At 51.7% G+C, this 13,679-nt stretch overlaps 1 protein-coding gene across 1 annotated transcript in view; it reads right to left on the reverse strand.

Moving 5' to 3' along the window:
• The window catches only part of JPH3 (junctophilin 3), a 40,581-nt gene that overhangs the window by 21,614 nt on the left and 5,288 nt on the right, over positions 1–13,679 (reverse strand). The window contains exon 2 of the mRNA XM_072346731.1: positions 5,390–6,167. Within this exon, the coding sequence (XP_072202832.1) occupies positions 5,390–6,167 (778 nt within the window). The remainder of the gene's footprint in view (positions 1–5,389; positions 6,168–13,679) is intronic.

Here is a 13,679-nt window from a genome sequence, read left to right on the forward strand (position 1 = left end):
CACCCCAAGCACCCCATAGCAACCTCTGGTTGGGATGCAGCCCTTCATCATGCCCTGAGGATGGCAGACAGCCCCAGATCTGCTCTTCCCCTAAAGCAGAGCCCATGAAGATTTCCACTCAAGCAACTGACATACAACAGGGGAAGGGATTCAGAGCTCGAGAGAGAAAATCTGGGCTTTTAATTATTGATGCTTCACCTCTGTGCTATGGTGATGAGAGACAGAGCAGACAGACACAGGCAGATAGCAGAGGAAGCATTTCTAGGATCCAGGTGAGCTGCAGATCCCTGCCCCAATCCTGCCCCATGTCTCTCCCATTGGAAAAAGTACCTTCCAGGGCTGGAGCATCCCCAAGAGATGGGGAGAGAATAGGGAGAAGAAGATGCTGCTGGGGAACCCCAGCTTGGAGCCCAACGTGGGTAAAAGGAGCTGATAAAGGAGGCTGCATCACCAGTAAAAGGGGATTTTAGGGTTTTCAGCACCCTGAAGAATTGGGACCTTGTTCAGTCACAACTTTAAGGGGATAATCAGTTGGATCCACGGGTTAAATCCGACAGGGATTTCCAAGGGGGGAAATTCACTTAGTGAGGTCTGTGGTCAAATCCTTTAATTTCCTGGATTAGGACAGTTTGGTTTTTGTCCTGCATGGACAAGGCGACACAAACCTCATTGCTCCAGGATTTCCAGACTAGGGGAATGGTCCCTTTGTTCCTCCCAAATTCGCATCTTTGAATCACTGCCAGTAGGGAGAGTGATGCTCAACAACACCCGCAAGGAAAATATTCAGTATTTTTGCCCGGCTCTATATTTTCATCTCAGCTGCACTCCTGATATTGCCTTTGCCTCTCTCCAGAGAGGAAATAGGGCTGGGGGCTGGAAGGGTTGGGGAGCATGGGGATTGTGGGGTGGTTGCTGCAGGGACGTGCGGGGGTGGGAGGCTGGGGTGGGAGCAGCGCAGCCAGCAGGGATGTGTGCCAGGGAGCCAAAAATGAGAGTTGGGAGAGGAAAAGCAAGCAGGCCTCTCTCTCAGGATGGGAAGGCAGCAATGGGGCTTGCTGCAGCACAGGGACACCCTATAGCCTGCATGTGCGGCATCATCGGGGTGCACCGCACAGCAGCTCCTGTGGATGGGGGGCTAAGGAAGGTGGAACGGGATGGCACAGCAACACCCCACACTTGAGCCTGCTGCAGGATGTCCTGTGGCCCCATTGACTGCTGCGGTGAGGATGAGGAGGGAGGAAGGCTCAGGGGCTGAGAGCCAGGCAGCTGCGCAGGGCTGGGGGAGGGGGAGGTTCCTCCCAGAGATAGCTGAGAAAAGCAACTCTGCAGGTTTTTTTTCCTCATTGAACAGTGGCAGAAAGGAAATGCAGAGGGCGGCTTTCGGTCCTCACTGGCTCTTTTTCCCCCCCCCTCTCTTACAAAGAAGTGCTGCTCCACCTGAAACTATGGGGTGGCAGCACCCTGCTCCCTTCCTGCTGCAGTCAGCACAAAGAAGAGCCTTCCCCACTCTCCTCATCCTCATCTCCTTCCCTCCTCCTGCCCTGCCTGCCCTACACCCCATGTCAGCAGGGGCCCACATGGACAGGGAGGCTGCAGTCATCCCACACAGGGCTCATTCTGCCCCACAGCTCAGCCCATATACTAAGCTGGTAGAAGTCTTGATTAAGAAGCAGGCAGGTGGTCTGGGTGCTTGATGGGCTGCTGCACACGGAGGAGGAAGAGGGAAAGGAAGAGGAGGAGAAGGCAGGCATTGATTGAGCTCCCATGGTTGCTTCTTGGGATCACTGTCTGCACTCCCAATCCTTCATCTCTCCCCCTTTCCATATGGCCCCACAGCAAAGCACAATCAGTTCTCACATACTGGGTCACTCCTTCCTCCTGCATCCCCCCAAAGCCATTCCTGTTCCACCCCTGGGCTATGGCAGCCCCCACAGCTGCACTTTGCCTGGATCATGGCTCCACCCTCTCCCTTCCTATGCTATTCCATCACCACCTGGCAATGTTGGAAAGGGTTACACAGATCCATGCCACACACCTGCATCTCAGATATGGGGTGGTTCGGCTCAGCAGGAAGAGAAGGTGGCCTGTGGCAGCAGGAGAGCCAGCACAATCCTGGGACAACCTCCTGCACTTTGCTGCTCAGCACTCCAGGACTCTTCTTGCCTTGTTACACACCAAGTGTGGGGCACCCATAGAGCCCCAGCATCCTGCTTTACCCATCCTTTCTGGCTTCATTCACTTCTTTCTTATTTTCCCCCTCCGCTTTCACTCTCTGAAGTTGAATGACACCGTGCTAATTTGCAGCCCGATTCCTCCTGAGAACGTTGAGCTTAATTATATTTTTCTCATCGTTAGCAAATGGCTCGGCTATAATTATGCCTGGAAGCACGTTATTTAGGACTAACCCAAAAGCAACACCCCCTCCTGTGCTATGGGACCATGAGTGCAGAGCTGAGCCTGTCCCTGTGCTGCCCATCACACCAACGGCCATTTCTCTGATGGAAGTCCAACCTCCTCCTCCAAAACTCTGAAATGGAAGAGCCTGCTGGTTCAATGGCTGGATCTTGTGTTTCAGCTGCCCATGGCACACCAGACACTGTGGGTATTGGTGTATTATTAGGGATATGGGGTCTGGTGCCTTCAGTGCATCCTTCCCCTTCCAAGTAGGCTCGTGCCTGACGAGGTGGGGACAAACACAAAGTGGATCCCAACACATTCATTTTAAAGGGGCAAAACGGGGCTCCCCGGATCAGAAAAACCAATAACTCACATCAACACTGAACACCGGCTCTTCTCACCCAGTGACTTTACAGGAGCTGTTTTGGCAGGAGGAAAGAAAATGTTCTTTCCTTTTTAATTACGTTAGGGAAAATTTGGGAGGATCATCTCCAGAACCTGCAAAGGGCTCCTTAAATGAGCTTACGTTCCTGTGTCGCAGACCACACTGTGCTTTGTGCAGACTGAAACAACTTGAAGAATCCAATTTACTTGTCTTCAGTACACGATGTTTTTAGCCTACTTTCCTCAGGAAATGGGGCTTACTTGTGCGATTGTGCTGTTTATGTAGCTATATGCCATCACTCCCACACTAATAACTTTTGAACGTGTTGGCCAATTCCAACCCAATCTGACAGAGCGCTTGAGTTTTCAAAAATACTGAATCCTCACAAATTTAATGAAACCCGTGGGTGGCCACATATATATATATATTTTTTCCCCCACCAAGGGAAAGGCTGAGCAGTGAACTCAGCCACATTATTAGACAGAAGAGACTACACATTCACGTGCACACAAGCGTACAAGGGCTGTCCTGGAGGCTGATGGTAAGCCAGTGGCTCTCATTGGTTTTACAGCTGGGATATTGCACCCGTGAAACCCAAAGCCCCAGAAAAAAAAACCCTCTGCAAATATCCCCTCTGCCTATTTTGTGCCTTTATTCCAGCTCGGACGATGCAGTTTGGTGTGGGCACTGCAGGGGAGCGTTGATACATTTAGAAGCTTGAAAATTAATCGTATTAATTACGTGAAAGCCTTTCTAGCTGGTCGTAAAACCTTGCTGTCTTCTGCTTCTGCATGCTGGGATGCAGCCGAGAGCGTCCGTGCAAAAACTATTACGATGGAAAAGAGCTCAAAAAGGAAGCCTGTGCGTTTCAGGCAAAGCAGTTTTCCTGCTTCCCACTTCCGTTTGGCAAATTGCAAACACCAGAGGGTCCCACAACACTGAGTCCCACTTCCCCCAGCAAACCCTAAACCCTGCAGGCCTGCTTGAATGTAGCCAGTCAGCTCGGCTCTTTGCTGCTAAGTTTCGGGGCTTTGACATAAGCCATTAATGCAGGTGTCATGCATGGGTGCTACCCCAGCACTAATGCACAGCGCGTGTCACGTTGGAATCTGCCCATCCCCGTGTGCTGCACAGCAGAATCAATACAGGGCTTTTCAGCTCCCCCATGCACCAGAGGCAATGTTAGTGCCATCCAAAGAGTAAATCCTGGTGTGACCAAGCTTTCTTGTGTCTGTTCTGGAGCAGGAAGGGTAAAGCTGAGAGGAGGCGGTGTGGGATGAAGGGGTCAGGATGCTCGTGAGCGATGCCAAACTTGGGCTGCATCTCTGCTGGGGTATCCTTGAAGCACTCCCATTCATTTATTTCTTTGCAGCTTTACTAATGACTATCGGGGTCTGCTGAGTGGCCTTAAATCCTATTTGTCCTTTCTCTGCATACGCACGTGGTCATGGGCTGCGTCCTCCCCATCTGATATGGGGGGAGAAAGTGTTTGTGACCCAGATGGATTTCATTATTTCGGGTGGGATTATTTATTTTTTAAAGCTTTGACAACGGCTTGGTCCAACATCAGCTAGAAAACATCATCCAGCCCAAATACGCTCCCCATGCAGGCCTGGGAGTCTCATTCACATTGCAGATCAGTCATCAGCAGACGTGCTGATAAAGATTTCAAGTGTGACACTGAATACAAATGATCCAGACCCAACAATTAATCCGGCACAGAGACTGAGGAGCTGCCTGATTTCTTTTTTCTCCAAGCACAGCCCTGGGTTCTACGTGTAGCACTTGGTCACAAAACAGAAAGAAAAGGCCAGGGCTTTAATAAACCACACCACCAAAGTGCTGCAGAGGACCCTGATCTCAGCCTTTCCTCTTCAGCTCACCTCCCTTCTGGTTGCTCACTGCAGCTCACCATGCTCTATGCAAAAGCTGGGAGCTATCTACAAGGCACTTGAGTTGGACGCTGCTTTAAGCGAAATTAGGTATCACCCTGTTGTTTTTATTTTCCTCCTCCTCAGCTGTTTTTCAGCCAAATCTGATCCCTGAAATGGCACAGACCATCCTTAGGGTGGTTTCTCTGGGCTGTTTCAGAGAGAGAGGATTTGGGGAGACAGCGTTGCAGGAACCCTTCTCCTATTAGGCTGGGGAGAAATGGGGAAAATATCCCAGGACCTCCCAAGTGACAGCTGCCCGTCCCATACAGGGACTCAGAATCCCAATCCCACCATGCTGCATCCACCCTCACACGGCCTTCAGGGAATGCACTGCTCCAGTTGACCCTCTATTGCTGTTTTGGGATAGTCATGCTCCCTCAACCTGCTTACAGCAAGCAGAAAGGGCAGTTCAGCCTGGATCCATTCCATTTTTGAGAAAAATCCACAAAGTTTACCCATGGGTGAGCATGAAGGCTTGGCTTTGCACAAATCCAAGAAGCAAGCCCACGGATGAAGCCAAGGCTGCACCACCAGCCAACACCCACCTCAACATCCCCCAAGCCTCCAACACCACAACACCTCCCAGCCCCCAAGCAACAGCCCTTAGCCTCTATAAGACACAAACCTCCTCCCGCCTCCCCCCGCTGCCATCGGGGCTGAGATGCCCGCCTACCTGGAGGCTGCGATCTCTGCTTTCTGCTTGGCGATGGTGGCCGCCCGCTCGGCCGCCTCCACGGCCCGATCCACCTTCTCACGGATCTTGCTGGCCCGCAGCGGGATGAGGTTCTTCCTCTTGCCACTAACCAGGACGTTCTGCTTGTACTTGCCCTCCTCCTTGGTGCCATCGGGGAAGGTCATGCAGCCGTAGCCATGTCGCTTGTTGTTGGCCCACTCGCCCTCGTACTTCAGGCCGTCGGAGCGCTGGCTCACCCCAAAACCCGACCGCTTGTCGTTCTTCCACTCTCCAACATAGATCTCGGTAGTGGTGGCATCAATGTCGTCTTCGATGACAGACAGCTCAGCCTCGCCTTCACCCAAGCTGATGGTGGAGTTGATGTCGCTGGCGGTGGAGCTGACTGTGCTCATCCCGGCCTCGCTGCGGAAGGAGCTCTGCTTGCTCCGCTGGCTGGCCAAGGAGCTCTTGGACTCGGACTTACGGAGCTTGAGCCCGCTCAGCAGCGACCGGCGGAAGATGCCTTTCTTTTTGCTCTTGAGGATCTCAGCATCGCTGTGGGCCATGAGGACGAAGCCACCTCGGGACACGGCGGGGCTTCCGGCCACCGCCGGCGAGGAGTCGGGGTGCAGGGCCGTGCCATTGGTGTGCTCACTGCGCAGGGAGTTGATGGACGTCCTCAGGGGTGACCTGATGACCGCAGCCATGCCGTAGGGAACACTCTGACGGACGCCGTACCCCTGGCGCATCCCTCCGACCCACTGGCCCTGATACGTCCCTGGGGAGGCAAAAGCAAAGTGAGGGTTCAGATTTCTTCTCCAAAAGAGTTCTGACACACCAACACAGCTGCCCAGGGAGGTGGTGAAGTCACTGTCCCTGGCGGTGTCCCACTGTGGAGATATGGCACTGAGGGACACGGTCAGTGGGTATGGCAGGATGGATTGGGTTGGACTTGGTGACCTTAGTGGTCTTTTTCAACCTGAATGATTCTGTGATGCGTCCTGTGGGTCAGGAGTAGCATCAGCCTGCTTGGGACGTTATTACTGGGACCTGTTATTATTGGGAACATTTGGACTCTGTAGTGGAAATGCTAAGTCACAGCTTGAAGCAGTGATGGAGCACCTGGGGGGGAAGGCAGGGCCAACGCAGGGCAGCTCAGGTGTAAGCAATGTACCTGAGTGACTGGAAGGGCTGGAGTCAGGATCCAGCCCTTCCCAGAGCTCATTTAAGGGTTGGCAGAGGAGGTGAGGGTGTCTTTTGCTGGGGTTCCCTGCTTGCTAGAGGCCTTCTGAGGCTAAGCAGCTTCTTTTTTTCCATTTCTGTATCCATGGCTGCTGCATTTGGGTTTGTTTTCATTTGCTGTAGATAAAGGTTTTGCCACCCATTATATACTCCCAGCAGCGAAGTGCACCTCCAGATCCCAACCCTATCTCCATGGTCATAGTATCCCAATGTGGGGAGAAAGTAAAATATCTGGGTTAATTTGTAGGTGTGTACTTTGTCTGCTAGAAACAATACAAAGTACTGGGGTGCATGGGCCCTTCTCCCCATGGGCTGCCCTTTAGATCCAGCCTGAATTTAGAAGAGGAAAGTGTAGGGAGATGGGAATTGTCATCAAGGAGTAGACTCTGTCCTGTCTGCTGCAGGCACTGATGAAAGCAGTTGGTGTATCATCATGTGCTTTTTGTTCATGTACATAGGGCTTTCATCCAGCGTGCAGGAGAAGGGAGAGGCTCTATAGAAATAAAAGCCTCACGGGGATATATCCGTGTGGTTATTATCCTCAGAAATGTGCCCCTGCTTGAACTCCTCTGTTTGCGTGGGCACTTGCTGGAGTTACCTAACTGGCAGTTTGCTGGGATACACGCTGCATCTCGCTGTGCCTGGGGTTAAAGCCATCCGTGCTGGGAAAACGGAGCCACAAGGAACCAATCCAGGTAGGAAAACACCACCCAAGCACAATCAGCACACCCTGTGTATTGCATTGGGTAGTGGTAATCTTGCTGCTGCTTTCCTGCCCTGGGGTTGCAATCCTTCCCTGTTGGTGCGCTTTGTCATGTTATCCCTATCAGTTGAACTGCAGAGCTTGTTTTTATTCTTAGGTCAGCTTAATCTTTTTGGGACTGTCTCACAATGCAGTGATTCACCACCTGGCTAAGCCCTTGCTGGGTGGATTTGCAAGCCCTGGGCAGGCTCTGTGCCCAGCCAGCGCTGCTGAGCCTAGCCCAGGGCAATGCCAAAGCAGGGCCCAATACTGGGGCAAGGGAGACTTAAATAGTCTTAAAATAGTGCCCCTCATGTGAAACAACCCTGATAACAACAGCCCAGCAGATCTCCTCCGGCTCAGACTGATAGAGGCTTTCCATCCCTGCTCTGCACGGAATGCTCTTTGCCCTTAACCATCAGCACCCATTGGATCCTCCTGAGCTGGGCAGTTGCCTTTGTCGTCTGAATGAGAATCTGCACCATCCTTCTGCGGGTTTAAAGGCATTTTATGCACAGGGAAAAGCAGGAAGTAATTAAGGTTGCTGTTTTTCCACAGCACTGGCTGTGGTTCTCAGTGTAAACCCCCCCAAAAAAATGCTTGCTCCAAGCAAAGACTACCTTGGAGAAGGGATGCGGGGAGGATTTGCTCAGGATTTATAGGATTAGTGTTTGTTGGGAGGGAGGCAGAGTGCTGAGATTAGGGCTGGCACCTGCAGGGCAGGGTGAGGAGCAGTGCTTGGTCATGGGGCAGACAAGGGACAGACCGCAGGATGGACAGCAGACATCTTGGGTGGGTAGAAGGGGGGGAACATGGGACATGTCCTCTGGTTGGATGTGGGTAAGGGATAGGGAGACAAGTCCTTGCATGTGATCTATCAGAGCCTCCAACCTGGTCCCCCAGGCAGCTCCCAAGGTTTCCCTGTCTCCTTGCAAACCCATGTCTGAAGAAGTGGGTTACAATGAGGCATTGTAGAACAAGCAAGTCCCTTTGCTGAAAACCAGAGACGGTGGCAAGGAGCAGAACAAAGCAGGCAGGGAGCTGGTGTGACAGCACATCTCAGCTGGAGCAGAGGCAGCAAATTGGTCACAGCAGGTTCCAGCTGCAGCAAGGCAGAGGTGCCCAGGAAGCTGTCATCTCTGCGTGGCCTTAAAACCTACTCCTAAAATTGCATGGCTGCTAGGAACAATCGCTGCATCTGCTTGGCAAGGTTAAGTGTTCTAAGCAGAGGATGCAGGGTTTTGAGGTGAGTTGCCCCATCAGTTGGCCTGTCCTGCTACTGTAATGCCAGCATCACAGAGCTGCTTCCAGCACAGCAAAACCCAAACCCCACATCTGCCTCCCCCATGGGTGGAGGATTGCCAATGGGGATTGCCTCCCTGATGGCCTCCAGGACATCTGCACACCTTCAGTGGACACCTCCAGATCATGGAGCTGAGTTCCCCCTCCTCCTTCTTCTGACTTTATTACCTCTTAAACCCCTCAATATCCCAGGATTTGGCCACGAAGGCTGGAAGCTCTCAGAGCCATCTGATCTGCATTGCTAAGCACTGTCACCTCCTCCCCTTGCACCACCCGGCTTAACCTCTGCCCTCTCACATTTGCAGATATGTGCACAAAGCTTAATCTCACAAGGAGCCTGGGAGACTCTTTCCCCCTGCAGAGGGAACAGGATTTTATTGCTTTTCACTTTTGTTGCCAGGATGGACCAGCTGTGGCTGTTTTGGAGCCTGGGTGCTGCAAAATGCAGTGGGACCAAGAATGCAGCAGGATGATGAGCACTTCTGATACAAGAAGGACCCAACCTCATCTGCAGGGCACCTTTATCCTCAGGGACTGCAAAGCAAGCATAGGAAGCAAAGCATTCGCCTCTTACTATGCTAACACAACCAAAGTCGCATCCATTTCTGCAGCTCTTCCCTTGCTATCAGCGTTTGCAAAGTGCTTCCTAAAGCACAAATTACGTGAGATTAATGGGGTGATTACACAGGGGAGGAATGCAGCATCCCAAGGGCTGGGTGCAAGGTGTGGACGAGAGCAGATGCACAACATCTCAACTACCACCACCCTGCTGAAGAGAGGGACGGATCCTGCCCTGCGAGTGGGAATTTTGCTATAATTTATCATAATGGCAGCAAAATAATGGCCCATGGGGATAAGCAGAGACTTGCAGCGGATTTACCCCAGGGAAGACTTCTTGACTCTCAGAGCAATTACTCTGGTGGGACTTGGCCAAGAACCAGGCGATGCCAAGCAGAGTGGGGCTGCAGGCACATGCACACACGTGTCTGGAGGGGATAACCTGAGGCTAGAAGAAAATAAATGAAGTCATCCCGAATGATGGCTCAGTGAGAATCTTCCTTCACCAGAAAGAGCAGCTGGGGCATGAGAAAGGAAACGGGATCGCAGGAAAGATGGGGGAAGTCGGGAGGGGATGGAAACGTGGAGAGAAGACGACAAGCAATGAATGCTGTTGTTGGCCGCTTCCACGTGTGGTTCGGAGCCTGGTGGATTCTTGGCTCGCTCCCCTTGGAGCAAGGCTGGCTGCTTTCCAAATGGCTTTTCAAGCTCCCATAGGAATTTCCATCGCCCTCAGGACCGTATGGAACCACAAGAAAAAGTCCCATTGCTGACTCTTGAGCAGCTCGGATGCTGTTGAGAAATGACAAGCACCAAAGAGTAATCTAATTTGTTGCAGTTATTCAGCGCTTTCTCAGCATTTGGCTCAGGAAGTGAAAATTCATTCTGGGAAGAGCGCAGGAGCCTGCAGGCAGCTTCTATTATCCCCATAAAGCCACCAGATACTGCTGGGGTTGGTCCTACAGCAGGGCAGGGAACCTTGCACCTTCTCAGAAGCAGGAACCCAGAGCAAAGCCCTCACATTCCCTTCTGCAAAAGGGATTGCAAAAGGAAGCATTGCATTCTTCCTGCTGTCTCCATCCCTGTTTCATTGGAAGTGGTAACAAACACATGGCTTGCTCTTGCCATGCAGAGAATACCACCAGAAACCTCACTTCATCAGTGCAAGCTGGTACCTCTTGGCAGCTGATATCAGAGGGAAAGGAGAGCTGAAATGCCCCCACGTGGCCTTTCTAACCCAGATACAGTCTATGATGTAGCAGGTGATGGTGAGGATCCATCCCTCCTGTTGGGTGGGGAGAGCCTGTGTTGCTGCCTACTGCTCCAAGCCAAACAGGGGACCACCTGTAACCCACAACCTCATCTTGCTGGTGGGGGAGGCCATCAACATCTTGTGAAGGCCAACAGCGACATCCAAAGTATCCCAGACTCCAGTCAAATAAGCGACATTCAGGCAAATATGGGGTTTCCTTAGGATCCATCTGAGCAATGAGCAAATGATGGAGGATGTCAGAGGTAAGATGGGCTGTCTGTATCTCAGTAGTGTATGTGGGGCTCCCCTGGGCTAAAGGTGGGACTGTTGACTGCAAACCTGGTCTGACCACAGTGGTGTTGGAAGGGGGCAGGGCATTAAGACTTTTGGGGCTGCAATGGCTGCATTTTCTTTCCTCCATCCCCCATCCCCAAGGAGCTGCTGTGTTGCAGGCTGCTGAGTACTTTGGCTCTGCTCCAGGAAAATCATTAAGTACGAGCTTTAGGGATTGCAGGCTGCTCACTTGCTTCCCCCCCAAACCGAGCCCGCCAGCTCAGTGTCAGCAGGACAAAGCCCTGGCAGGGGCAAAGCACAGGGGAGCTTTGTGTGGATCTGCCCTGCCTTGCTCCGCTTTGCTTCCTTGCATTGAGAAATACAAATAACCCAACACTGTGAGTCAGTCTGAGGGATTTCCAGGTAAGCTAAACTGCCTGGGCTGCCACACAACATGGGACCCAAAGCAAAGCCAGAGCTGCTTGGGTTGGTGGCTGTGTTGGATGAAGGCTGTCATCCAAACCTCCCAGCCTGCTTTTGCAACTCTGAACTGTGGTCTGAGCTGTCCGAAGCGCCTGTTTGCAATCCAATAGAAGCAATTAAGCCCTGCATTTTGCTGGTTTATCTCATGAAGGATCCTTCCTGGGATGTTCACCTCCTCTCTTATCGCTGAATAACACCACGTATTAATTAAAGGCATCTGACAGCAATAATTAGGCCAATTCCTCCACAGAGAAGATGGGAATACTCCCCAGGGATGTCCAAACACCATGGACTTGTGGCACTGAGGAACGTGGTTAGTGAGCATGGGGGGGAAGGGGTGGGTTGGGGTTGGATTTGGGGGGGTCTCGGAGGTCTCTTGCCATGATAAAAACATGGAGCTGCTTCTGCTGTAGCAGCCTGGTGGGTTGTTTGCTGAAAATACGCTTGGGTAAGCGCTTAGATAGAGGAGGATAGAAGGTATGGATTTTTGAGTATGTAAATATGATCTGCAGGCACAAACACGTGACAGATGTTAGTCATTGCTTAATGTGAGGCTGGATACAGGCGTGCAGATGGGCACAGGGAGGTCTGGGCTTCTGGGGGGGGGGGAAGAGAAGAGGAATGGGAAGGGAGGAATGCTCCAAACTGTTGGAACTGAGACCAATCCCTGGCAATACCGGTGTTGATGGGGCTCGCTGTGCTGCATGTGACAGCCACCACCTTTCTTAAAGCAGCAGGTCCTGCGGTCAGGTGAAATACAGCTTTGAAGGAGGGGAGAACCCAAAAACAATATGTTTCCAAAGAGCGTGGTCCTCAGCCTTAGAGAATAAGCAAAGCAGCAGCGCCCAGCCCCAGCTGTTGCAATGCGTTAATTTTAAGGAGGCCTGAGGCAGGGCAGCTTTAGCACGAGGGGTGGGAAACACATTACCATATAGCTCAGCACCTTTATCATGGCTAATGTGCTCCTCACACAAAGCAGAGTGAAATCGGGCTAATGCTTAGGCTGCTAATCCCCCCGTGGCGTAATCCTCATCGCAAACTCTCTGTTCTCACCCCATTTCTCAGCAGGGCTCACAGGACTCCGGGCTGACTGCTCCATGATGGGAGTGGGTGAAACCATGAAGGTTTGGTAGCACTACGTGCACTATCAGCCCCTCAAATCCTTCCATTTATGCCCATGCAATTCAGAGCACAATGAGGGGCTTTGGGTTTCCCATCTGGGTAATCAGTGCTGAGTCTTTGCAGCACTGATATCAGCCCCCTAGGTATAAATATTTTCCTTCTGCTGGTTATAACTGATAGTTGCTCAACTACCTCACAAAATACATCCCAGCCCGGCATCGTCCCCTATGGGATCGTCATGGGATTGTCACCAACGCTGTCCTGCCTGGCTTCTACATCATCAGGTAGTGTCTGTAGTAATGCAGATCATCCATCTACATCAGAGTTCCCTGATTTGAGACATTCAAGTTTAATCAGGTTAATTTTAAAACCACGGCTTTTTTTTCCCAACAGGAGGCATTTTTAGCTCTCAGCTGCTGGTTTCCAAGCCTGTAAGAATTGACTTCTCTGCAATAGTCTGGGTGGGAACCTTGCTTCAAAAACGAAGCCGAAAAATCTTACCCAAAAAAAAATCACATGATTCCACAAGCTGGAGCTTCTAGAGGGAATGTTCTGCTCCAGGAGCAGATGTCACTCAGCCCTATGGAGCCCCATGGGACACCAGATCCGCTCCCTCTTGGCACATGCAAATATCCCATGATTTGCCTTAAAAAACTATGAGAAAACCTGACCCATCCTAATGACTCCATAGTGCTGCTCTGTCCCACTTCTGCAGATCTCGGTGTTGCAGGATGGGACCCTGAATCACCATAAAGCAAATGGTCCTCGGCTCATCTCACTTGGATGGAGAACCCTGTAGGGTGATCCCAATGCAGAAGGCAGTGAGTGTCCATATGGCTGTGAGTTAGAAGAGAGAATGAAAATGAAGTGGTGAAAGGGCAGCAACGCTGAGCGTCAGAACTGGAGGGATCCCTCCTAGTGGTCATGGGGAGTTGTGTTTTGGGGCAGATTAATCTGGGGGGGTCCCATGTTGTTCCCCTGGAGCACCACAGGCCAGACAAGGCACCAGAGCCGTCAGCCAGGTTCTGTGTCCTGTACTTTCCCCTGGGGCCCAAATCCTTCTTCTACCTGAAACTAAGCAGCGTGTTCCAATGAGGTCGGTAATTACCATCAGCCCAAGTCATTTATTTTTAACGAAGCTGGTCAGAATCTTCATTTTGTACTTTGATTCATTTTTCTACATCCCAGCATTTCCATCACCGCTCTCCTTTTGTCACCACTGTGTTCCTTTGCAGGCACCCTCAGAGCCAAACCCAGGTTGCAGGATGCTCTGAGAACCAGAATGAGCTCCGGGCTGAGAGCTGCATCCCCTCCCT

This window comes from Excalfactoria chinensis, chromosome 11, assembly GCF_039878825.1.
Source record: "Excalfactoria chinensis isolate bCotChi1 chromosome 11, bCotChi1.hap2, whole genome shotgun sequence".
NCBI classification, from domain to species: Eukaryota; Metazoa; Chordata; class Aves; order Galliformes; family Phasianidae; genus Excalfactoria; species Excalfactoria chinensis.